Source organism: Aquarana catesbeiana, linkage group LG01 (genome assembly GCF_042186555.1).
Source record: "Aquarana catesbeiana isolate 2022-GZ linkage group LG01, ASM4218655v1, whole genome shotgun sequence".
NCBI classification, from domain to species: Eukaryota; Metazoa; Chordata; class Amphibia; order Anura; family Ranidae; genus Aquarana; species Aquarana catesbeiana.
The window spans coordinates 833510752-833537779 of record NC_133324.1 but is presented as its reverse complement, the minus strand read 5'-3'; the positions used below and the strand labels follow the sequence as shown (position 1 = coordinate 833537779).

The window sequence follows — 27028 nt, the reverse complement described above, 5'->3', positions numbered from 1 at the left end:
TTTCTTTATGTTAATGTGCAGTCTGACCTAAACCAGTATGTAATTGTGGTTTTTACTAGGGAACCCATTATATGACAGTCTGGGCTCCTTGGGAGTTGGGACGCTGTTGGGAGCAGTTTCTGCTTTCCTTATCTACACCAATACGGAGGCCCTCATAGGTCGATCGATACAGCCGGAACAAGTGCAACGTCTCATTGAACTGCTAGAAAGTGATCCTGCTGTAAGGTAGCAATTCTTAATTATAAGTTTCCACACTAACAATATAATAAACTATTTTCTTCAATTACTTGTGCAGGCTCTTGACGTATCTATTGATGTAATGGGAACCTTGTGGGAAGTGCAGGCATATGGAATGCTGTAATTGTGTCTTTGTGCTGTAGTCGCTCTTGTAGACAGTAGAAGCTGACCACTCTGAGTAATGGATGTTGGTGTGTACCATGTGGAGATGGGAAGGGGAATGGCACTGTAGACATCTCTGCTGCCCGTTTAACAGGAGAAAGAATGGTTTCCAAAACTTGATTTATTACTTTCCCCCTTCCCCTCCATGTCAGAAATCTTAGTCTGTATGAAGTACACAGACATCCTATTCAGCTATGTCTATTGTACCCCTTACTGTAGACAATTGTGCCTATACCCATTCATTCAGAGACTTCAAGCGCCTGTACACATAAAAGGTAGGTTTGTATGTTTGCAAAATTTTTTTTTTTTTTTTTTTTTTTTTACATTTTGAACAGTATGAGATTTGCCAGAACTGACAAGTATTGTGTTTTTTTTTTTTTCCTTTTTTTTTTTCCCCCTTCCTTAAAACAAAACCCTTATTCTGGTCATATCCCCAGATATGAGAAGTGAAAGACAATCAGCCATTGACAGTCAGTCAATGTTAGTGCAAAGAACCATCAGCTATCTGTAACATATGAAACCTAGCAAATAGACATGTGTCCCGCCAAGAAATTTGTTCGTTTTCGTTTCATTGGTTTTTTTTTTTTGGTTTTTTTTCCGGGTCATTTGTTACGATCGAAATTTGTTATTTCGAGTAGATTCGAAAACTTGAAATCCCAAAAAAATTCAGAAATTGGGAATTTCGGAAATCCAAAAATAAGAACGAAAATTCGAAATGACTAACTAGCTAATAATACCTTTTAAATTCTAGGTATTGTAATAATAATAAACTTTTTATTATTATTTATTATTATTAATTTGTTACATTTCATATGTTTAGATTCAGCATTCGGTATTTCGGATGATTCGTAACTTCGGATAAATTTGTATTCGTTACGTTCACTAACAGCCAAATTTGAAAGTAAACACCAATACCTATACAGTAATTTAATAGTTAGTAATAGTTATTATTAGTTATTATTTTAGATTTTCGGATTTTTGTTATTTTCGAATTTTCAAGTTTCCGAATTTTCGGAAAAATTCGGTTAACAGGTTTTCGTTAATTCGCATATTAACTAATTTGACGAATTTAGTTGAAAAGCTCATTCAGAACGAAACGAATTGCACATGTCTACAATTAAACATGCTCACAATCTGTGAATCCTTAGTTGCTGCCCAGCACCGTTACACGTTTTCACTCCACCACTCTAAGACATAATACAAATAATGATGCAGCGCAACTAAAACAGTGTCTTAACTACTTCCTGCCTAAAGAGCCAATCATAGCAGCCCTTTACCACATGATCAGCTGTGTCCAATGACAGATGATCACAGGATGTAAACACAAGACGGTTATCGGCTTTTCTTTCATCACGGTGACAGTGTGAGGAGAGAAGAAGAAAGCCGATAACTGTCTTGTGATAAAGGGGACATCAGCACTGATAATTAGGACAATGATTATCAGTGCAGTCCCACCAGTGCCCATCGGTGCTCATCAGTGCAAATTAGTGTAGAAGAAAAATTACCCGTTTGCAAAATCTTATTACAAACTTTGAAAAATGTTTTGTTTTTTCAAAATTTTCAGTCTTTATAAGTAAAAACCCCAGTAGTGATTAAATGCCACCAAAAGAAGGCTCTATTTGTGTGGAAAAAAAATGCTAAAAAATTTAATATGGGTACAGTGTTGTATGACCGAGTAATTATCATTCAAAGTGTGACAGCACTGAAACGCTGAAAATTAGCCAGCGCAGGAATGGGGTAAACGTGCCCAGCAGGCAGGTGGTTAAATAAGTCCCAAACAGTGAAACATAAAAGGTCCATAAATATGTATATATAGCCAACCACCAGTGAATTTGAAATCTTCACGTCAACAGATCACCCACGTGTCGCATGCATAACACCCAGTAAACAATATTGCATGGAGAGGACAAAGTTGAACAGAAGCTTCAGTCCATGTGTCGATGCCTGTGATTGTTATTGGGAGCCAGGAGCCACAGTATAGCCATAGAGGGGCACAAGTGCGTTTGGACCTTGATTATTAACCACTTCGATACCGGGCACCCCCTCCCCCCTTCCTGCCCAAGCCAATTTTCAGCTTTCAGTGCTGCCGCTTTTTAATGACAATTGCGCACTCATGCAATGCTGTACCCAAACAATTTTTATTATTTTGTTCCCACAAATAGAGCTTTCTTTTGGTGGTATTTGATCATCTATGGGGCTTTTATTTTTCGCTAAACAAAAAGACCGCAAATTTAGAAAAAAGTTTTTCTTCGTTTCTGTTATAAAATGTTGTAAATTGGGTAAGTTTTCTCCTTCACAGACAGGCACTGATAAGGCTGCAATGACGGGCATTGATGAGGTGACACTGTTGGGTTATCACTGATTGGGTGGTACTGATGGGTACTTATGGGTGGCACTGATGGGCATCACTGATATGGAGGCACTGGCAGGCATTGCCGATGGGCACCGATTGGCATCATATGTGGGCATTGATTGGCATCCCTGGTGGCCATGGGTGGCATACCTGTGGTCATCAGTGGTGGGCATTCCTGGTGGTCCTGGGGGGGGGGGGCTGCGCTGATAATCGGCATAGACTCCCCCTGTCCGGAGAGCCGCCAATCGGCTCTCCTCTACTCGCACCTGTCATGTGCGAGTGAGGAAAAGCAGATACATGGCATTTCCTGTTTACATCATGATCAGCTGTGATTGGACACAGCTGATCATGTGGAAAAGAGTGTCTGTCAGAGGCTCTTTACCGAGATCAGTGTTGCGATGTGTCAGACTGACACATAGCACCACCGACCGCCACACTGTGTGCCGCCTTGGTATCCTGATCATGTCATATGACGTCTGGTCAGGATAACACAACCACTTTGCGCACGTCCTAATGCTATATGGCGGGGTGATGTAGTTAATTAAGGTCCAATCCAGGAGGTGAGTGCATATTGTTTACTGGGTGTTATGCATGTGACACGTGGGTGATCCGTTGAAGTGAAGATTTCGATATTTGGAATTTACTGGTGGTTGGCCATATATACATATTTATGGACTTTTTTGTTTCCTTATTTTGGACACTGTTTTAGTTGCACTGCGTCATTATTTGTATTATATCCCAAGATATCATTAGCATCTGCAATGTAAAACTTTGCATACTGTCACCTCACACAGTGTTTAATATTGGAAGGGGTTTTTCTATTGTGCTAGGATCAGAACTGCTCATTCTATTTTAACCACTTCATTGTTGTATGAGGTCCGCAGGAACACTCTGCCATTTTAGGCGGGCATCAAATGACGTCCTCTGCTTCTCACCACTACTGCAGGCCCCTGGAGGCCCACAGTGTGGCTATTGGAGATGAGGCATGTCCCTCGGACACAGCCCATCCCCAATCGCAGTAAAGAGCCAATAAAAATTGTCTCTTTACCACGTGACTGGTTGTGTTCAATCACAACCGGTTACATGCACTATCCTCATGCGCGCCCCTAGGGGCGTGCAGAGCGGTGTTCGGGGACGAGGCTTGTCACCCTTACACAGCCCATCCCCGATCGCGGTAAAGAGCCAATGTAATTGGCTCCAATCACAGCCGGTCACAGAATGTAAACAAACTGCGGTAACTAGCTGCTACCGCTTTAGTGCACACCAACACACACTGATTGCCCCCCAGTAATAAAGAGTACCTATCTCCAGCCCTTCAGAGTACCCGAGTACCTGTCTCCAGCCCATACCTCATAGAATATACCTTGGGGTGTTTTCTTTCCAAAATGGGGTCATTTTGTGGGTAATTTCACTGTCCTGGTGCTCCAGAACCTTCAAAATTGTGAAGAGAAGGAATTAAATTATATGTGTAATTTATGCTCCTAGAATGCCTGAAGGTACTACTTCAGTCTTTGACCTTTCTATGCGGCCAGGCTGTGTAAAAGCCTCACATGTGGTATCGCCATACTCAGGAGTAGCAGAATGTATTTTGGGGTGTAATTCTTGGTATGTACATGCTATGTGTTAGAAATATCAAATAAATGTGTAAAAAGGAGGTCGTGGAGCCCCCCCTCCGCCCTGATCGTGGGCTGGGAGAACGTTTACTTGGATATTTTGACAGAGAATCTACCTTCTCAGCTTACGACCCATGTATGTGCTACACAAGACATGGCAGGCTGATACATTCTAAATAAGATCACACAGCTATTATAGTCTCTGCTACCTTTAAACCCTCGAATGTTCCCCATCCGGTATGCTCCATTGGGCTACTTTATGTGAGGTCAGATGCTTTTGATCTTATGATTATATTTCTGTTCAACTAGTCTAATCGAACGAGTTCTGTATAAGAGACCCTGCGAGGTCAATGTTACCATTTTCTTTTTTTTTTTTTTACAGACTATGGGACATGTCTTGTTATGTTTTTTTGTCTTTGATATAAAATAAAATCATTAAAAAAAAAAAAAAAAAAAAAGCTTTTATTTTCTTTCCACATTTTCCGAAGACTTGTGGAAAATAATGAACTCATTATGCCTCAAACAAAATACTTTGGGGTGTGTTAGCTTTCCAAAATGGGGTTATTTTGTGGGTAATTCCATTGTCCTGGTGCTCCAGGGCCTTCAAAAGTGTAAAAGGTTGTTAGGAAATTTTATGTGTAATTTATGCTCCTAGAACGCCTGATTGTGCTCCCTGCATGTTGGACCTCTGTGTGGTCAGGCTGTAAAAAAAGTCTCACGTGTGGTATAGCCATACTCAGGACGAGTAGCAGAATTAATTTTGGGTGTAATTGGAAGTATGCTTATGCTGTGTTTGAGAAATAACTTGTTATGACAATTTAGTGTTAGAAAAAAAAATTTAAAAAAATTTCTTCATTTTCCCAAGAATTGGAAAAAATTACAACTTCAAAAAACTTACTATGCCTCTTACTAAATACCTTGGACTGCCTACTTTTCAAAAAGGGGTCTTTTGGGGGGTGTTTGTACTTTCCTGACTTTTCAGGGCCTCAAGAAATTAGATAGGCCATCAGTGCATCAGGTGTGATCAATTTTCAATGATTTGCACCATAGCTTGTAGACGCTATAATTTTCACACAGACCAAATAATATACACTTATTTGGGTTATTTTTATATGTAGCAGTATACATTTTTGGCCCAAATTTATGAACAAAAATTGCTTATTTACAAAATTTTATCATAGAAACTAAATTTTTTTTTTTTTTTTTTTCAAAATTTTCACTTTTTTTTTTTTTTTTTTCACTTTGGTCACAAAAAAAAAAACCAGTGGTGATTAAATACCACCAAAAGAAAGCTCTATTTGTGTGAAAAAAATGATAAAAATTTTGTTTGGGTACAGTGTTGCATGACTGAGTAATTGGCATTCAAAGTGTGAGAGCGCTAAAAGCTGAAAAATTGGTCTGGGCAGGAAGGGTGTATAAGTGCCGCTCTGTTTCCTCTGGCTGACGGTTTCCTGGCTGATCGTTTCAGCCAGGAAATGGGTCAGCCTGGTCCACCCCTGCTCCTCACTAAATTCCACTCGCAAAATGCGAGCAGGCGAGTGGAATTTTGGATTAATTATTTTGTCTGCTCATCTCTTATTTTTGTTAGGAATTGCAGTGGAGAGATTTAATTTTCGTCACATGAGCGTCTGCACAAAGCCTTACAATGGTTGCTGCTCAGCACTCCTGATAATAAATAAGCATGCTTGCACATGAATCTCTGACCACCTGCTACAGTGGTGCTTTGGAGAACTGGGCCACTTGCTGTGCCAGATTTGCTTTTTTCTTTTTAATATATATTTTTCGTTTTTTTCTGTTTTAAAACAGGTGAGGCGCAGGTCTCCTCTGTAGAAGTAAAAGTTGGATAGCCACTGAGTTAGTGAATTCTCCATCGGTTCCTATGGAATCGTCAAGTACAGTTCTGTCTCTGTTATGTCCAGAGCAGGAGTAGAGCAAGGTGTTCAAGTGGGGAGATGTCCTCCCGCAACTGGTTTAGCTGAGAACTTTTAGCATACATTTTAGAAAGCTTTGTAACTTGTTTGATCCCTAAAATGTGTTTTCAGGGCTATTCATGATGTAAAAGCTACAGATATGGGAATGAATAAAGTACGGTTTAAAGCAGAAGTGGATTTCGATGGACGGGTTGTAACCAGATTATATTTGGAAAAGCAAGATATTGACCAAATGCTTCAGGTAAGTTTTAATAGAATTTAATTCCTTAAACCTATCATTTAAATCAATGTCTTGAGGAAGTCGAGACAAGCCCATAGGACAGGCAGTGTGTGTGGAGTTTTCAGTTAGTGGCCAGCAGTCCAGTCAAGGATTTTTCCATCATGTATTCCCAGTGGTTTATACACTGATTTGTAGCCATTGAACTTGGGTTGTGTTCAGATCTAAAAAAACACAAACAAAACTTGCATCCTTTAGAACAGGGGTCAGCAACCTTTTTCCACTTAAAATCCAGATTCAATGTATGTGAATGCATGGAGGGCCACATTCACTGCTAATAAATTAAGTTGGGGGGGTACAGGGGGGGGGGGATACAGAGGTGGCTGTGGACAGGAGGGGGTGGGGGATACAGAGGTGGCTGTGGACAGGAGGGGGTGGGGGATTCAGAGGTGGCTGTGGACAGGAGGGGGTGGGAGATTCAGAGGTGGCTGTGGACGGGGTGGATGGAACAGTGGTGGCTGTGGATAGGGGGGTACAGAGTTAACTGTGGACGGGGGGGGTACAGAGGTGGCTGTGGATGGGGGGGGTACAGAGGTGGCTGTGGACTGGGAGGTACAGAGGTGGCTGTGGACTGGGGGGTACAGAGGTGGCTGTGGACAGGGGGGGTACAGAGGTGGCTGTGGACAGGGGGGGTACAGAGGTGGCTGTGGACAGGGGGGGTACAGAGGTGGCTGTGGACTGGGGGGGGGTACAGAGGTGGCTGTGGACTGGGGGGGTACAGAGGTGGCTGTGGACTGGGGGGGTACAGATGTGGCTGTGGACTGGGGGGGTACAGAGGTGGCTGTGGACTGGGGGGGGGTACAGAGGTGGCTGTGGACTGGGGGGGGGTACAGAGGTGGCTGTGGACTGGGGGGGGGGGGTACAGAGGTGGCTGTGGACTGGGGGGGGTACAGAGGTGGCTGTGGACTGGGGGGGGGGGTACAGAGGTGGCTGTGGACTGGGGGGGGGGTACAGAGGTGGCTGTGGACTGGGGGGGTACAGAGGTGGCTGTGGACTGGGGGGGGGTACAGAGGTGGCTGTGGACTGGGGGGGGTACAGAGGTGGCTGTGGACTGGGGGGGGGGTACAGAGGTGGCTGTGGACTGGGGGGGTACAGAGGTGGCTGTGGACTGGGGGGGGGGTACAGAGGTGGCTGTGGACTGGGGGGGGGGTACAGAGGTGGCTGTGGACTGGGGGGGGGGTACAGAGGTGGCTGTGGACTGGGGGGGGTACAGAGGTGGCTGTGGACTGGGGGGGGGGGGTACAGAGGTGGCTGTGGACTGGGGGGGGGTACAGAGGTGGCTGTGGACTGGGGGGGGGGGTACAGAGGTGGCTGTGGACTGGGGGGGGGGGTACAGAGGTGGCTGTGGACTGGGGGGTACAGAAGTGGCTGTGGCCTGGGTCCAGACAATATTAAAGATGGCCCTGAATATTGCCTATCTGCAAAAGTGTCTGTTATATGATAAAACTGCAGCTATATATCTCATTAAGAGCACCGCTTGGCACTCAGATTACTCGCCACCTCTCTACTCCTCGTCTGACAATTCAACGGGCAGGGCTGAGAATGACGTCAGGCGGGGAGGAGAGAGGGGGCGGGTAATCTGAGTGGCGCTCTTAATGAGGTATATAGCTGCAGTTTTATCATATTACAGACCAATCACTTGTCTGTGGGTCGGGTGCCCGTGAATTAATCACGGGCACTGACGGGCCAGAGATTTAGCGGCGGGACGCGGGTTGCCAACCCCCTGCTTTAGAACCTTTAACTCCAACTGATCCATTTGAAGGGAACACTTGCCTTTTGTTTTAAATTCTTTTAAAGCAAATTAAACTATTAAAACCAGATCCTTTAGATGACTTTTCCTACCTTTTTTTTTTTTTACAGCTCTCACAGTAAAGAACCCTTTTTGGTATATGGAGGTTAACCCCTTCCTACACTCTGTATATTTGTTACCTTGCAGAGGGTACATTAATCTTCCACTTGAAACCTAGAAGCCAACCCAGTGCACTAATGCTACTAGTCAGACAAAGCTGGCACTGAGCTCCAGTCCCAATTAATAAGGCCAATTACTTTGCTTCTTATTAATTTGATTAATAGGTCAACAAGGATATAGTGATTACATGAAATCTGGAGGCTTTAATCCTAGAAATTCAGCCTGCAGATGGCAGTGTGCCCCTGTTTAACACTGTAATTGTCAGATACAATTATAGTATTAAAATAATTAAATATGTGTATCTTACATCTTTGTGGATTTGGTAGCTTATATTAAAAACAAAAAAACAAAAAATAAAAACATAGCAGGGTTTTTATTAAAATGGTGTACCAAATAAAAGCAGTGCACATTAGTGTAATGTTTCTAGAAACAATGAAGATTTCTGCTGCTTACAGAGTCCTTATGCCTGTAGCTATTATACATGTGAGCATATTAAAGAAGTTACTGGTTATTGGCCAATTTTCACCTGATGTATTGTAGGTAATGGTGATGATGGGCACAGACAAAGCCTTCATGAAACGATCATTAAAGTGGAACTTTAGTCAGAAAATTAAGTCCTGCTAGATAACTTCAGGCTGGCCCCTTTTGCAGGTATAGCTATTTTTTTATTTAAAAATAAGTGCCTATTACTGTTTAAAATCCAGTAAATACACTGTTTCACCCTGCTCTGCACATGCTCAGTTGCTCTCCATTTTTTGGCATTTTTAGGCATTGCCAGGTTTGTAGAGGCCAGTCTGCTGATGGCCTTAAAGCGGAGTTCCACCCCCCCACCCCCCCCCCCAGCAAAAAATTAAGTCAGCAGCTACACCCACTGTAGCTGCTGACTTTTAATATTAGGACACTTACCCAGCTGATGTTTCTGTTGTCTCTCGGGTGCTGCCGCCGCCATTCGTGATAAGGGAAACCGGCAGTGAAGCCTTTCAGCTTCACCGCCGTTCCCTATTGCACATGTGCGAAGCACGCTGAGCTTTGTGAATGGCTCGGTGGCGGGAGACTGATAAGAGTGCCAAATTTCCGAGTGATCCTGCTGCAGCAAAATCTCTTGGAACTGGGGACGGGTACCTGTCAAAAACTGGTACCCGCTCCCCCCCGGAAAGGTGCCAAATGTGGCACCGGAGGGGGGTGGAGGCAGAAAAGCAGAGCTTTCCCTTTTGGGTGGAACTCTGCTTTACAGTGGCATTAAACCCTCCTATCCTTTACAGCCAAGGAAGCTGCTTCTGTTTAATCTGCAGCTGCTGTGGTGCTGCACATGTGATCAGTTCTAAAACCAGCCATTTGATGGTTTGACAGTTTGGTTGAGGACACAAGCAAATGTGACAGTTAACAATATTTTTTTGAAATCGTTAAATTGATGAGTTTAGTTCTGCTTTATGATTTACTGCTATTCAGGGGAACTGGGCTTCAGCAAAATGGCCACCTCCCAGAAATAAGAAACCGGAGCAATGCTGGAGGCAATTTACAGCACACACTCATTTTGATAGCATATTTATTAATGTGGAATGTATGTTCCCTGCTAAAGAGCGTTATTTTTTTAATCACGTTGTTATGGGTAAAGTTCCATTTAACCTTATTGAGCAAACTCAATCTGTAAGTCTGGTTTTTGACAAACTAGTTTCAGTTTCATGTGTGTAAGCCATTATCTCGCTTATTTTCCAGGAAATTCATCAGGTGAAGACCCCAGAAGATTTAGAGGCTTTTATGCTTAAACACGGGGAGAACATTATTGACATGCTGGGGGCTGAAGTAGACAGACTTGAAAAGGATTTAAAGGTAAGAGCATAAAGTCATAGATTAGGTCCAGCATTACAATGGAGGCCAAGGGTATATGTCTTTAGGGCGAAAGTGTCCTGTCCATATTAACCAATACGATTTTAGCTGCCTTTTCTATGCTCATTTGGCTGAAATGTGATTGGCTGCTTCGGACAGCACACATACTGTACTTTCCTTTTCTTGCGTCTATTTCAAGCATTGTTGATTATATTCAATTTCACTTTTATATATGTCTGTTTTTACCAGACCCCAAAGTCCCCAGTTATGCAACTCAAGATTAAATGAACCGCTTCTTTTTTTTCGACATCCAATTCCATGTTTCTGCAACAGACTTTGCTCCTGCTAATTTATAGTTGCTAATTTCCTCACTATTCAACTTGTCAGCTCCCTGGAGAGTTTATTTTCAGTTTTGTGTGCATGTGTTTTGCCATGCTGTGCTCACACAGTATTCTTTAAGAATCCTCCTACATTTAGGAAGTTCTCTCTGTAATTGAATTTTTGGTCTTCTTTCCTAGTATGGCAAATGTAGCTCTAAAATGACTTTCCCTCGCTTTAATAACTACACAGTGATTACAAATATAATGTGCTGAATACATCTATAGAAACAGATTACTCTGCTATTTAATAAGACGCTGCATAGATCAGTGAAGTGCAATAACAGCCCAACCTCTTATCAAAATGACTGAAACAACAATTACTTCCCCTAGAAAAATAGAAAACAAAACAATGGTGTATGGTCCATGATGTGGTTTTTTTTTTTGTACTGACTTTTTAGGACAAGCTTTTGGGGTTTAAGCAGTACACTGTACTTCATTAAAGTGTAACTCCATCCTTAAAAATCTCCTTATATCAGTGATCTACAATGCATGGATTTTTGCAATTGTAATTACATTCCATATTAGTTCTTCCTTGCTGAATACTGCAGGTCTTTCTCCTACAAACACGTTTTCAGCCCCAGTCTTGTTAGCCAGTTACATGCGTTGGATATTAAATCTTTGGAGTTTTGTGTATACTAACAGGAGCTTGGCACACAATGCCTCCAATGTGAAATGCTTACAAAGGTGTTTTCTTCATCGTACATCACGGGACACAGAGCAGCCATAATAACTAACTGGGTTATACGCCACCTATTGGTGAATGGACACTGGTAAATCAATCAAACAAGAAGTCCTCCCCTATATAACCCCTCCTACACAGAAAGTACCTCAGTTTTTTCGCCAGTGTCTGTTAGGTGGATGGTCACTGATGTGATATGTGCTCCTTGGAGCATATTTGGAGGTCTGGACAGTTAGGAATCATGGACTTCAATCGGATCCGTTCGAAAAAGCTATCAGCCAAAATGGATGGTACCCGAGCCTCATTGGAAAGCGAGAAGATTCTTTGAGGTTTTGCCTGTAATGCAGCCTTATGACACTGCACCGCTCGCAGGTTCAGTGATCTGGCAGCGTCTACATCCCCCTACAATGGACAGTGGTGTCATATGCATCTGAGCCACTGTGGTGTTTGGCATTGCAGCATTTTCCTGACGCATTCATTTTTCATCAGATGGACTGCAGCCCCATCACCTTGATCATGCCTGATCTCTGTTGACCGAAGCCTAAGCAGGATCAAGCCTGGTTAGTATATGGATGTGAGACTGCCCGAGAATACCAGATGCTGTAAGCTTTCCCCCACCTGTGTGAGGGAGGCATCTGAGGCTGCTGTGTTTTGAGAGTATCTCAGGCCAGAAGATCTTGGGGCAGTCTCTGAGGTGGTTTTGCTCCATCTTTAGCCAGCAAAAGCTTGGTAGGTAGGTGTGCCTCTTTTGGCCTTCGGGGTCTGCAACAGACCCACCAATCTTTTGCCTTGCATTTGACTCTTGGAGCAGAAGGTATGGGCTCATTATTTAAAAAATAAATAAAATCTCAACCGTTGGCTGTCCCAAAACCAAATGGGGACATAAGGTCTAGCTTAGATTTTAAGCCGCTGGACATCCTTCTGTTTTAGGTTCTGTCCATTTAGTGTTGACCTCCTGCAAGATAGGTTTTGGGTTCTATAGTCATCAATGACGCATATTTTCATGTGCCGTTTTTTTTCCAGGTTTATCAAGGGTTTGTGCAAATTGCAGCGCAAAGTTGTCTTTTTTTTATTTTTGTGACTCTGCTCTTCTGGCTGGCCACAGCTCCGAGGGTTCACAAAGCTCCAAGCCCAGTACAGGACTTGCTGAAAATGCAGATGTACCAATCTCAGTTTACCTCAATAATATTTGTTCAGGAAGCATGTCTGTTCCAGATTTTCCTTTGGTACATTTCCTCAGGAGCAAGTTGTATCTAGGTCAGGGCACATTCCCTACTTATAGTCTTACTCCAGGTCTTTGGTAGAAGATCATTCTCTCTGTCTGGAACATGAAGTTCCAGGCATTGGATTGCCAGAGGGCTCTATTCCTGGGGTATTACAGAGCTAAGATTGCTGGTTGGTGGTTCACGGCCTGGATTAGAGATGAGCAAGATAACCACTGATGCCAGCTTCTCCAGTTGGTTTGAAGGTGGCTATAGTTCAGTGGACTTGGTCTCCATAGGAGAAAGTACTGCCCATTGATATCTTGGATTGTTGGCAAGTCGGCTTTGCACTGGATGTTGTGACAAACCAGTTGTAATCCGGTAATGCTTCTGCAGGCATGTATATCAACCACCAGGAGTCATACGGCTCAGGAAGGTAAAAAACTTTCTGTCAGACAGTACAAGTGCTGTCTCTATCACTAGTGCATACTCCAGGTATATAGTATATTGGCAGGGAGGAACTCTACAGGTGGATCTACTAGATTCCAAGTTCCATAACAAGTGGGATCAGGTTGTGTCTAGGACGAAATTCCCACCAGCAATAGGGGCAGATGCACTGGTAACACCTTAGCAACCAGTTCTCCCTTATTTGATGCTTTTCCTCTGTTTCGACTTCTCTCACATCTTTTGCGAAGAATCCGGGACACAGAGATCCCTCCCCTCTTGTCTGGGAAGTTTATTGCTTGCTACAAAACTGAGGTACTTCCTGTGTAGTTGGGGTTATATAGGGGAGGACTTCTTGTTTGATTGATTTTACCAGTGTCCATTCACCAATAGGTGGCGTATAACCCAGTTAGTTATTATGGCTGCTCTGTGTCCTGTGATGTACTCCAAGAAAAGGATTTTACACAGATCCATCTGTGTACACCCAGCCTTATGTTCCTGTAACTAACTCTACATCCAGAGCCCCTTGTGTGCAATACAGATACATCCTCATTAAACTAGAGGTATATACTTCCACTTGCATACAACACTGAAGGTCGAGCCTAAATCCTGCAACAATGCACACATCTAGTCCAGGCTGCCTATTAGGCTCAACTTCTCCCAAGCTTCCAGTGAAGTTCCTCCCCCTCCTGTTGATGAGGCTCCCCCTTGTCACGCAGCCATGAAAAAGTAGAACCTCTACAATTATTTGTACAATTATATGTGATGGGACCAGGGATCTAAAGTAGAATTCCAGCTTAACCCTAACTACTCTTGTCCCCTTCCCCCTCCTGACACCAATTCTTACTAATTAATGTAAGAAAGATGTACATATTTACTTACTTTCAGACCGCTCCAGTTTGTTCACATGATCCTAATCCCCTGTGTCAACCAGCGTGGCAGGCGAGGGGAGGGAAAGCAGACAATGGATGGGCCATAGTAAGCCTATGAGTGACCTCACCACTCAAGGCTTTACTAGCCATTGCTGAGCGCTCTCTCCTCTCCATAGTAGCTGCCACTGGCTGACATGGGAGATCATATGACTGGACCAGAGCTGGCTGATTAATAGGCAAGTATCTTTATACAGAGGTGTTAAGAGGGGAAAGGGAAATTTTTTAGGAGTTGTTAGGGTTACGCTGAAATTGCACTTCAATATTAATGCTATCTTTCAACCTCCACAAACAAACCATTTTTTTTTGCTTAAATGTGTGGTTATGTGACACACCAGATCCCTAGTCTTTCATCTTCTGGACTGCAGAGTGGAAGGGTTTCTTCGTTCTGCATGCCCACATCATTGTCTGGGTGACCTGAACACTTTCCATTGGTTCTCCAGTGGCATGGTTCTCCAATGGCATGGTTCTCTCAAGCATCCAGAAGACTGCAGGGGTGTAATGATGTCACAATGGGGGGGACCTGCTGGTGGTGGGGCCCAGACTGCAGCACTGGATCCACCATCTCCACTCCCAGAGGAGGTGCTGGTGTGGCTCATGTAACAGCGGACTCAGTTACGTTAAAAAACCACGAAGGGCTTTTTTTTTTTTTAAATAAAAACCTCTTATAATGAGAGCAGGAAGCCGGAGAGGCATGAAGTACTTTTATTTGTAATAAACCCCAGGTGCAAAGATACCAGTTTGAACACGAATAGAAATATACTGCTTGAAGGTTATTAGTATTGTTGGCTTATACACTTTGGTGCATATGACAGTTTCACGTTAAAGCTGTGGTGCTATGCATGTTATAAATATCGTTTTTGAAAACATACATTTACATTTGTGTAATTGGCACTAATTTCGGATAACGGCAACAGTTTTGGTACTGTATGTTTTGCCATGCAAAAGGACTTGACATCCAAAGGTTGTAGTGTAAAATTGTTAACAAATCACTTTTCAAATCTAAAGTATCTTTTATATACAGAGTTTTAAATCGTAACAAGATCTCATCAATGATTTAATGTCTTCTCTTTGAGCAGCACAAGTGCTTAGATAGCTGCACCAACACTTCTGTTTATTTTTGTCATTAGTTTTTCACATTTTCCATAATGATTTATTTAACTGGTGTAATCGAGATGCAGCTCTGCTCCATCTGAATGAGCATTAGACCGTGCAAAGCCTAATGTGTCTGCTACAACTGTGTCTAGAGTGGTTAGCCTGCCCATGTTCAGACATTTGTAGTTTTCTTTGGCTTGGGAGGTGCAAGTCTAGCATGACAAGTTCTTTATTGGGGAACAGGCAGCTGAAGGAAAACTTCTCCTTCCACCCTATTTTAATCACTCCTTTCCATGCACTATCCACAACCCCCCCCCCTAGTTTTAGAAGCCGTCATTTCAAAAAGGTTGTCCTATTTATTTAAATTTTTTTATATTGTTGTAATAGACCAAACTGCACCTGTGTTATTGGGTGTTTTTAGCGGTAACCTGTCATGACTTAAATGTTCAAGCCAAATATACTCTCAGCCTTCTAATACCTTTTGTTATTTTGTTGACTTGATTGTGTTTGGGAAGCCTTTTATTAACTTCCTCCATGGTAACTGAGAGAACTCTACTAAGGATGGGAAGTGCAAAAATACTAACTAGTTTAAAAAAAGGTCCCCTCTCCTCTCCTCCTAACATCTATGCTGGCTAACCTGTGTAAAAAAAAAAAAAAATGTATATACTTACCTTTTATCAGCTTGCTCTGGTCTGGTCATGTAATCCAGCTTCCCTGTGTCAGCCAGCAGTGGCTGCAGGGAAGAGGAGGAAGCGGCAACAACGGATTGGCCATGGGAGCCTATGGGTGATGTCACCATTCCCAGTCATTGTCAAGCACTTTCTCCTCTCCCCTGCAGCCACCACTGACTGACACAGGGGATTGTTTGACCAGAGCGGGCTGAGAATAGGTAAATATACAAAAAAATGTATTACACAGGTTAGTCAGCATGGGTGTTAGGAGGGGAAACTTTTAAGACTGTTAGGCTGGGGCTGGAATTTTATCTTTAATCAGTGCTATTTATCCTTTTTATAGATCAGGAGCAACCTCTGCGTAAGAGTTTCACAACTGGGACTATTGGACAAAGACTATTACCCCTTAGCTGCTTACCTGACAGGATGTGCCCACATGTGGGGGACTGTTTGGGGTAGGCAGCAGTTAAAAAAAAAAAAAGAATGGCTGAGCCAAGGTTTTGCTTCCTTTCCCCCCCTCCCTTCCTCCCTCAAAGGGGCTGCACTGTAATGGCATGCAATGCACGTGATTGCAGCGCAATGGTGTATCATTATAGGGTTAAACCAGGCAGTGAGGGGGCGATATACAGTGAGGGAGAAAAAAGCATTTGGTCCCCTGCTGATTTTGTAAGTTTGCCCACTGACAAAGAAATGATCAGTATATAATTTTAATGGTAGGTTTATTTTAACAATGAGAGGCAGAACAACAAAATAATATCCAGAAAAACGCATTTAGAAAAAGATATACATTGATTTGCATTTTAATGAGTGAAATAAGTATTTGACCCCTTCGCAAAACATGACTTAGTACTTGGAGGCAAAACCCTTGTTGGCAATCACAGAGTTAAGACGTTTCTTGCAGTTGGCCACCAGGTTTGCACACATCTCAGGAGGGATTTTGTCCCACTCCTCTTTGCAGATCCTCTCCAAGTCATTAAGGTTTCGAGGCGGACGTTGGGTAACTCGAACCTTCAGCTCCCTCCAGCTATGGGATTGAGGTCTGGAGACTGGCTAGGCCGCTCCAGGACCCTAATGTGCTTCTTCTTGAGCCACTTTTTTGTTGCCATGGCCATGTGAAAATGGGTCATGGATGGGTATTTCAGCATGACAATGACCCAAAACAATGCCCTGGCTGAGGGAAGGAGGTTCTCACCCAAGATTTGATGGTATATGGCCCCGTTCATCGTCCCTTTTGATGTGGTGAAGTTGTCCTGTCCCCTTAGCAGAAACCCCCCCCCCCCCCCCCCCAAAAGCATGATGTCTCCACCTCCATATTTGACGGTGTGGATGGTGTTCTTGGGGTCATAGGCTGCATTCCTCCTCCAAACACAGCAAGTTGAGTTGATGCCAAAGAGCTCAATTTTGGTCTCATCTGACCACAACACTTTCACCCAGTTCTCCTGTGAATCATTCAGATGTTCATTAGCAAACTTCAGACGGCCTGTACATGTGCTTTCTTGAGGAGGGGGATCTTGCGGGCACTGCAGGATTTCAGTCCTTCAAGGTGTAGTGCGTTATTAATTTTTTTTCTTGGTGACTATGTTCCTAGCTGCCCTGAGATCATCGACAAGATTCTCCCGTGTAGTTCTGGGAGGATTCCCCACCGTTCTCATGATCATTGAAACTTCACGAGGTGAGATCTTGCATGGAGCCCCAGACTGAGGGATATTGGTAGTTATTTTGTGTTTCTGCCATTTGTGAATAATCACACCAGCTGTTCTCACCCTCTCACCATGCTGCTTGGAAATGGTCTTGTAGCCCATTCCAGTCTTGTGTAGGCCTACAATCTTGTCCCTGACATTGTTGGACAGCTCTTTGGTCTTGGCCAAGGTGGAGAGATTGGAATCTGATTGCTTCTGTGGACAGGTGTCTTTTATACAGGTAACAAGTTGAGATTAGGAGCACTCCCTTTAGGAGAGTGCTTCTAATCTCAGCTTGTTACCTGTATAGAAGACACCTGGGAGCCAGAAATCTTGCTGATTGATATGGGATCAAATACTTATTTCACTCATTACCCACTTCCGGACCGTCGCACGACGATGTACGTCCTTACTTTGAAGGGGGATATCGTTGTTATGGCAGCATCTAGCAGCCATAACCCCGGTATCCTCTTCTTCAACCGGCGGCCCGGTTTCCAATAAGAGTGGTCTCTGCGGCGGATGTGCCGCAAGGTCACTTTTATCGGCTGGGGAGAGGTGTGTGTGTGTGTGTGTGTGTGTGTGTGTGTGTGTGTCCCCGTCCGTCGCGCTTACCGGAGCCGTCTGCAGCGACGGAGGAGATCGGATCTTCACCCTTGCTGGGCATTGAGATGAGTGAGGGGAAGATGGCCCCTACCCATCTCCTTAACAGTGCATAGCGGAAGCGACAACAGAACGTCACTTCCGTCCATAGCTCTTAAAGAGCCATTTTTAAAAAATGTTTTTTTTAAATTACAAATTTTTTTAAGTTTCTATTGCATTTAAGTGTAAATATGAGATCTGAGGTCTTTTTGACCCCAATTTTTTATTTATTTGTTTTTTTAAAACAGTGTAAAAATAAAAAATAAAATATAAAATAAGAAAAAAAAAAATTTAAACGCGCCCTGTCCTGCCGAGCTCGCGTACAGAAGCAAACGCATTAGTGAGTAGCACCCGCATATAAAAACAGTGTTCAAACCACACATGTGAGGTATCACCATGATCGGTAGAGCGAGAGCAATAATTCTAGACCTCCTCTGTAACTTAAAACAGGCAACCTGTAGAATTGTTTAAATGTCGCCTATGGAGATTTTTAAGGGTAAAAGTTTGTCGCCATTCCACGAGCGGGCGCAATTTTGAAGCGTGACATGTTGGGTATTAATTTACTCAGCATAACATCTTTCACAATATAAAAAAAATTGGGCTAACTTTACTGTTGTCTTATTTTTTTAATTCAAAAAAGTGTATTTTTTCCAAAAAAAAGTGCGCTTGTAAGACCGCTGCGCAAGTACGGTGTGACAAAGTATTGCAACGACCGTCATTTTATTCTCTATGATGTTAGAAAAAAAATGTATAATGTTTGGGAGTTCCAAGTAATTTTCTAGCAAAAAAACCCTGTTTTTTTTAACTTGTAAACAACACATCTCAAAAAGAGGCTCGGTCCTTAAGTGGTTAAAATGCAAATCAATTTATAACTTTTTTGAAATGCGTTTTTCTGGATATTTTTGTTGTTGTTCTGTCTCTCACTGGTAAAAAAAAAAAAAAACACCTACCATTAAAATTATAGACTGATTTTTTTTTTTTTTTTTGTCAGTGGGCAAACGTACAAAATCAGCAGGGGATCAAATACTTTTTTTCCCTCACTGTAACTCCCTCATCACTGCCTGTCAAATGCCTTCTGAAAAGCAATCTGAATATGGATCTTTCTTCAGAGGGCACCACACTCCACAGCGACTGTAAAAAAAGAGCTGTAAGTGAAGGTGAAATTCCTGATCCGCACACATTTCTGGTTCAATAACCCATAAAGTATTGCAGCCACTGGATCAGTTGACAGCCAGGCAGCTAGCATTTTATAAAGTTGCACCCAACATTTCAGGGTGCCTCAAAATAACAGGTTTTGCAATGTCATAGTGTAAAAACATTACACTTTTTCACAACACAGCCTGCCCTCCCCCAGTAGCCTGCAGATAAGGAATGCTATTCGCTCTGTGTAGAAGCAGCAGTCTTGATGCAGCGGTCCGATGCACCCCATGCTGAGTCAGTTCTGTAGCTCGGCAATCAGAAGTGATCGTGATTGTAGGGCTATGGAGCTGATTCAGCAGGGGCATCCTTAGCCGCAGGGGACAGGTTCTGTTAATGGAAGTGTGACATCCTTAATATGACAGCGAAGACATTGACAACCTGTTATTTTGCTAAACCCTAAGATGACGGCCTAAGATGACGGGTGGCAGGTTTGTATTAGACTTCAATCGGGCGTTAATCTTTTTCTTAGGCAAGCTTTGGAACAAAGGACAGAGTCACAATCTCTGGTAGTAGTGATGTGTCTGCGACTTGATTGATCCAGGATCCATATTGTTTATTATTCTTCTGAAAGGAAGTGGATTATCTGCCCTGGAGTTGTTGTGGAAACCTGATGACGCCATTTGGACATGTATCCATGCATTGATTGTGGATAACTGATTGGCTGCTTGCTGGCATGCTAATGAGCCACAGAAGTCAGTCTAGCCATGAAAAGGCTAAAAATTCTGCATTTACAAAATGGTTAACATGTATCTGGGTATGATCACACTAGCGCTCTTCATCATTACAGGCAGGCAGTAAGTATTGGACAGGATCATTCTTTGTTCTTTGGGAATATCACAATACCAGATTCTTCTGACACAATTATATTCCGCTCTTGTAATGCACTTACACATTTCAGAAATGCTTTTAATAGCAATCTCAAAATTAATTTGCTGATCTGGATCGCTGCAGGTTAATGTATCACATTTTGACATGCCAGTTATTAAAGATTAATTGTTTGATTATTACTGCATTACTGCTACGCTTTATATTATTTTGAAATATGGATTTTGGTTTCTTCGGAAAATTATAAATACAATGACTATTCATTTGTAGCGTTTTTAAAAAAGAAGTACATTTGCAATAGCAATCATTTATTTTAGCTGTTACGTTAAAAGTAAAGAATGGATTTTGGTAAATTAAAGGTGTTAAATGTGTGTGTACTGTTTTGTTAACCTATAAAATACAGAATTAACCCTTCAGGTCCTGTCATCAAAACCATTAATCCACCTATCCCACCACCAACACCTTCAGCTTGTTCAATTGAGCTTTGGCAATCGGGCTCAGTTCACACCTGTGTGGGTGATACTGCTGCGGGACCGGCACAAATTCCCACAGCTGCAACCACCCGCACAGCGAAACACAGGACCCCTTAGTCCTAATGGCACGCCGCCCGCACTGGAAATCACACCCATGCTGGGAACCTCGGTTCCCACGTGGGCTGCGATTTAAAAAATGGTGCAGGGACTTCTTTCCTGCGTGTCATGGGGCATGAATGGGTTCATGTGCCCGCACAAACCGCGGCCCTTATGGCCACACAGGTGTGAACCTAGCTCAAAACTTGGAATCTGATTGGTTTCTATGCAGAGCTGCACCAGATTATGCACCATGCAGTTTTAGTAGACAACTCCCACAGTTTCAACTTATCAGCGTCTTGCATAGAGACATGAAGGCACTTGACAATACCAAAATCTCAGTTCAAAATAAAACAACCAGGGGTAGCAAAAAAAAAGGAATATAAACCAAAATGGTCAGAATAGTGCAATTCATTGTTCCTCATAAAGAAGCATAGGTAGGAGAGAGAAAGATCTGACATAGCAAAGTATATTATTCAGTCTTGGGTTATATGATTAGTAAGATACCAAGTAGTCCATGGCTGCCATAGTGCAGAAGCATTGGAATCATCATTATTTTTTTTTTAACCGTTTCTATTACTACGTGTAGCATAATTTGGACTGTTGAATGTACATTAATAAATGCCACTATTGCTAGTTTTGTTACTGGCATAATATCATTACTTTTTAATCTTATGTCGATTTTTAATTCGTAAAAAAAAAAAAAAATATTGCTCTGCTGCTGTTGCAGTATGTACTTAAACAGGCCCATATCCAGATATTCTGTTTTATGTTAATAGTCTTGCTGCAATAGATCCTTATTGATTGATCTAAGTACTGACTTTGGCTATAGAAACGCTGTCCAGGGCTGCATCTGGTGGTCAGTCATTGGTGACCTGGTCTCTAAAAAAGGGTTGAAAGAAATATACTCTGATTCTTAGCCTTCCTTTAAACAACAATTCTCCCCATTGACAGAGCTCATGTGATCATTGCTACCAAGTGTGGTTTTCTCAAGCATAGCTATTTCAGCCCTTTAGCTATTATTATCTATTGCAGTAAGGCTGCTAATATAAATGTAATCACTGATTATAGATGAACTTTAATGGGTCAGCCTTTAAGTTCTTCATCTAAAAGTACCTTCTGGTGGAGATGTATAGGAGCTAAACAGAGGAAGCATGGTCAGGGAAGAGCTCTGCTGGTAACAGCTGTGCCGCCTTCTGTTCCCTCATCGTGTCGGTGTACAAACAGCTCATAGCAAGAGGAGAAGAATGTCTAGTATTAATTATGACCATTAGTAGTCACTTACGCCCTGAGCAGATTGTGGCTGCAGAGCACGTCTCCAGTCCTGCAGGCAGGGGGCATTTCTCCCTCAACTCTTATCTCCTAGAGATAAGACTATTTCTCTATTGCCAAGCTTGGAATAATGTATCCAGGATGCTAATGTTTCATTAATTACCTCTCCCCTTTGTTTCAGCAATGCAATCCCGAAGTTCGGCATGTTGACTTGGAAATTTTATAGAAGCGGAAGAATTTTCTATTCATAAAATTCATGAAGGAAGGAAAGAGGAGACTGTAGAAGAAGCTTCATTTCATTTTCCAGCGTGCATGCTCCATGACTAAATTGTAAATGAGTGCGAATCGCCCTACAATGCAAAAGCTCTGCATATGAAGTCATGTTTACAAGAGCATCTTAGAGTCTGTTGTTGTCAAATTATCTGCAATCACTTTTTTGTGGCGAAAAAAAAAAAAAAAAAAGCAAAACTTACATTTATTTGTACAACTGCCTCACAGAAGTAAATCGCATTGTTTTATTTCATTCCATCTACATGCGTGACATTGACCTTGGTTGCTGGGTTTTCTTTAGCTCTTACTTACTGGGCAGCCTAAGATAAGGAATCAACCATTAACACTCCTGCCATTCCTCCTTCCTATTTTATGCTCATTGTATATAGAACAAAGATTGTGATGCTTTTATTTTTTACTGGAAGTGATTGTTTTCAAGAATTGTTAGTCTTTTTGATGCTACTAAGCAGTTGTCTGGTTCCCAGGACTCATCCAATGAATGGATGTTTTTATGCATTGTGCATTTTTCTTTTTTTGCTGTACACTACACAGGTGACCATTATTAAAACATTATTAACGATCATACGTATGTATGACAAGAGAGACAAAAACATAAAACATAGTGGAATAAACGTTAAGATTCATAAATGGCAAGAAATATTCACATTTCAGAAGTATTGTCTAAACTGAGATAAGCAAACTGATGTGAGGTTTATAAGAGACGTAATAAATCAGAATGGACCTGATGCTCTGGAAGAATCAGCAGTTGAACATCTAGCCTGCAAACATGTATATGGTAATTAGCCCAGTCTTCAACACATCGGGCAAATTAGCAGAGACATCTGATCCACAGTGACCTATAGATCACTTGACTGATCTGTAATTCTGTGTAAAATGCTTGCCCCTAAAAAATGTGTTCTTAACAAGCTTGACTGATATTGGGTCAATTTCATGTTCCTGACCAGAAATAGGACATGTATCACAGTACCATAGCAGAAGGGGCAAGATTTCCCAAGCTTCCAGTAAGGCTACTTTCACACTGAGGCAGTTTTCATCCGTTTTAGCGCTAAAAAAAAAGCACCTGAAAACTGCCTCTCATGCCTCCCCAGTGTGAAAGCCTGAGTACTTTCACACTGAGGCGGTGCACTTGCGGGATGGGAAAAAAAGTCCAGCAAGCAGCATCTTTGGGGAGGTGTAGGAGCGCTGTATACAGCGCTCCTAAATCACTGTAACACAGGCGCTATTAACCCCTTCTTTGGCCGCTAGCGGGGGTTAAAAGTGTCCCACTAGTAGCCGTAAAGTGCTGCTAAAACGACGGTAAAGCACCGCTAAAACTAACGGCGCTTTACTGCTAACAGACTCGCCGCCCCAGTGTGAAAGTACCTTAAAAGTCAGGCTTACAAGTATTGTGCAACTTTTAAGTGCTTGTTTACACTATTGGTTAGAGGGGGGTAAATGCCTGCGATTGAGCTGTACTTTTACTGTCCTCTTTGGCTGCAGAGGAAACCAATCACTCTTCAGAAACCAAAGCTCATGTGAACAGGCCTTATAGCAGGCCATACATAATGCCATATTCTTTCCTTCAACCACAGTTTGAAGGAAAGGAAATTGCTTGATTCCCTCATCAGCACAGTTCGTTTTGATGGGGCAATCCCTCCCACAGCACTATTGTTTTCTGTCACCAGGGAGCCTTTCCCACTGGCAAAATACAATGATCACTGCAGGCAGTAATTGGTTAGAAAAACCCCAACAGGTTGGTTCAAATTTCAATCCATCTTTGGCTAGCTTTAGCTCCCTGAAGTAGGCTGTTTAGGCTGCCAAAGGCTGACCATATTGTTAGTGTGATAACTGACATGTCCCGGGACCTCAGCTGACTATTGTTGATTTGTCACCTGTTTGCATGCTGTTATCTGTGCCATGATGTCTTATTAGGTAAATGGGATGTTCATGTAGGCTCCAGGGATTTTGTTATAATATTTCTGATCATTATTGCTCTGGAGGAACACTGCATCCAGCCTCGTGTCGCCTGAAATGGCTGATTACTTACCAATAAGTTGACCTGAATAGCACTCAAATTCTGTACAGCTCTGAACAGTGCACACATCTTTGGCACTAGTCCTGGGTAAGATGATCGTATTTTGTGTTTACTGGTCCACTAAATGGTGCCATGCTTGTGACTTACCCAAGATCCTGCCCAAAGGATTTTTTCTACCCCTTTGGGACATCTCTTTTTGGCCAGATACTATTGGTCAATGAAAAGTTTAAGTGGACGAAACATTGATAACAGCCCCAAAGGATCTCTGATTCTACCAAACTGATAGACATACAGTAATCTGCAAAGAAAACCCATTCACCTCTGCCATGTTTTATATCAGTGCCTGCTTGTCCTTGTCTGACAATTAAAGGCCAAATTACTTGCTAGCTTGTATCTCTCAGGGAAGAAAATGACAAGCTTTCCCTGCAGTGATGAGAAAGGCTAACACTTGCTTCCTTCCAACACAAGATAATTCACGTTCCATGCATTGGTGGTTAGTGGTGTCATTAATTCTGAATGGTACATCAATGCACTTTCTCAACGAATGTGAGTTACGGAGCAGCACAATGTGAGGCAATGCATTTATATGCACTGCTATTCGTTGTGCTGCTAAGATTGCCGCATGCACATTTTATGGTGTGTTATGCATTAGGCAGCCTAAGCTCAACAATAGTAACAGCCACAAATTGGGCTTCTATCGGGGGAGGAGCAGAAAAGCATGAAAATAAAGAAGGGATTTCAATAGCAGCTGATCATAGAGGCTACTACAGGTATTTAGACATGAATGTATGAACTTGAACCTGAATTTTTAATGCTCATTAGAGTTCCTCTTGTGGTAGCCACAACACGGAACTGAACTGTTGTTCTGGATGGATTTTTAGTTTAAGAAATCTCAGTCCTGATGCATATACTAGAGTAAGGATTACATTTCACTAGGATATACTAAACATTTCTGTTAGATTGCATCCCTCTGCTTTAGGCCCCCCATTGATATTGTATATTTGAGATTTCAGCAATCTTATCCTCTCTAACATTATCCTGTATTGCCTAGACTGTTTTCGAAGCAGTTATACATCTTCCTTTTCTTCAGTTTTAACATAGACTGTAATATGCTCTCTCTGTATATTTATAATTTTGCATATAGGAAAGTATATTTTTAATTTATTTACAGACATTTATTATTAGATGTCCAAACAAAATTGTAATAAAAATGTTACCTTAGGATTGAAAGTAAATTTCTTCTAGTTAAAAATCAGCATATGTGATTATTTACCTTAGTACAGAGTACATGCATGTACGGAAAGTGGGTGTATGATGAAATGGCTGGTATAAGGCCTAATGCACATGAACGTAGCATAGCAGGTCCTGTGTTCTTAGATAACAAAAATCTCTGGGACTTTCTAGGAGCATCTGCATGTACCTATGCATGCTTTAGGCGAAGCGCTAAACACAAACGTGGCGCATTTTAAGCATACAGCCATTCACTTGTATTGATGTCTGCATGTGACAGGAAAGGGCAGGGATTATGTGCCTCTGCACACAGGAGCTGCCATGCATCTGTGCACATGAGGCCTTTAAGCTGCATTCCAGCTTTTGATACACTTTACAAGCTGGCCCTAATGAACTGTCCCTCACTAATATGTGAGGCTGCTGTATCTGCGGTATACATTGTTAGTAGCTGAGGCTACATACAGCATTCCACACTGTGTTCCGGGTTTGAGCCGAGACTTCCTGTCTCATACCTGGAACATAGTAGAGTCTATCTGATCGGCTCTCAGCCATTCAGACAAAGCAATGAATATAGAACTTCCTCTGACTGAGTCAAAGGTTGACATCATCAGCCTGCTTCTCTGACTCAGCCAGAGGAAGTTCTATATTCATTGCTAGAATACATTGCTTTCTCTTAATGGCTGAGCGACGCTGTGGTAGACCCGTCTGTGTTCCAGGTATGAGGCAGAAAGTCCCGGCTCAAACCCAGAACACAGAGCTGGATGTAGCCGCAGCTGCATGCAGTTTATACCGCACATCTAGGGGCATCACATGTTAGTGAGGGACATGGTTGATTTGGGCCAGCTTGTAAAGTGTATCAAAAGCTGGAGTTTAACATTTAAATTGACATATTTTAAGATTTCACATGCTTCTCCTTTCTTATGTATATTGCCATCTTTGCTATCCATTGATATAGTAACAACCTCAGAATGTTACATGTAAAATCCATATGTCTTTTATATACTAGAACATCCTCTGAATCAGTCTTGTGTATTTGTAATGGTTGTCCCTGCGGTTCTGGAACATTGAGAGAATGATTTGCAGTCCTGTGTGTGTCCAGTAAAATCATGTTTTTTTATAATAGGTTTGTGTACTCTTTAAGACAGTTTAGCTGGGTGGCATAGTTTATATTTAAATACAGGGCACCGAGCAATAGGAAATGCCCATCAACAAATAATAATTTATAGATTTTAAAATAATTCCAACATGGCAGTGATGTTTGCCTTCATCAGTTCATTTAACTGATGTGAGGAGTAGATGACCAGATCACAATAACATGATAATTGTTCATGTTGTTTTGAACCTATGTGTCTCCATAATGGAATTAAGAAAAAAAAAAAAAGCAATGCTGTCTATTCACAATTCTGGATAAGTTAGCCATGTGAATGCAGGAACCCTTCAGTGTGTTACAGAGCATCTTTGAATTCACAACACCCGTAAGGCTGGAATACTAAAGCTGGCCATAGATGGATCCAAATTCAGCTGGTTCAGCAATGACATGGCTTGATCTATGTGTGGAGGATCCTGCTTTACAGAAGTCAATCTAATGATAACATTTTTG

At 42.2% G+C, this 27028-nt stretch overlaps 1 protein-coding gene across 4 annotated transcripts in view; it reads left to right on the top strand.

Annotated features, from left to right (window-relative positions):
• Nucleotides 1-25450, top strand: part of SLC30A9 (solute carrier family 30 member 9) — a 137327-nt gene extending 111877 nt beyond the window's left edge. For all 4 annotated transcript variants that reach the window (XM_073608511.1, XM_073608513.1, XM_073608510.1 and 1 more), the window contains exons 15-18: nucleotides 60-225; nucleotides 6408-6537; nucleotides 10199-10312; nucleotides 22075-25450. In XM_073608511.1, coding sequence (XP_073464612.1) covers nucleotides 60-225; nucleotides 6408-6537; nucleotides 10199-10312; nucleotides 22075-22119 — 455 coding nt within the window. In that variant the 3' untranslated portion in view covers nucleotides 22120-25450. The remainder of the gene's footprint in view (nucleotides 1-59; nucleotides 226-6407; nucleotides 6538-10198; nucleotides 10313-22074) is intronic.
• The last annotated feature ends 1578 nt before the right edge of the window (nucleotides 25451-27028 follow it).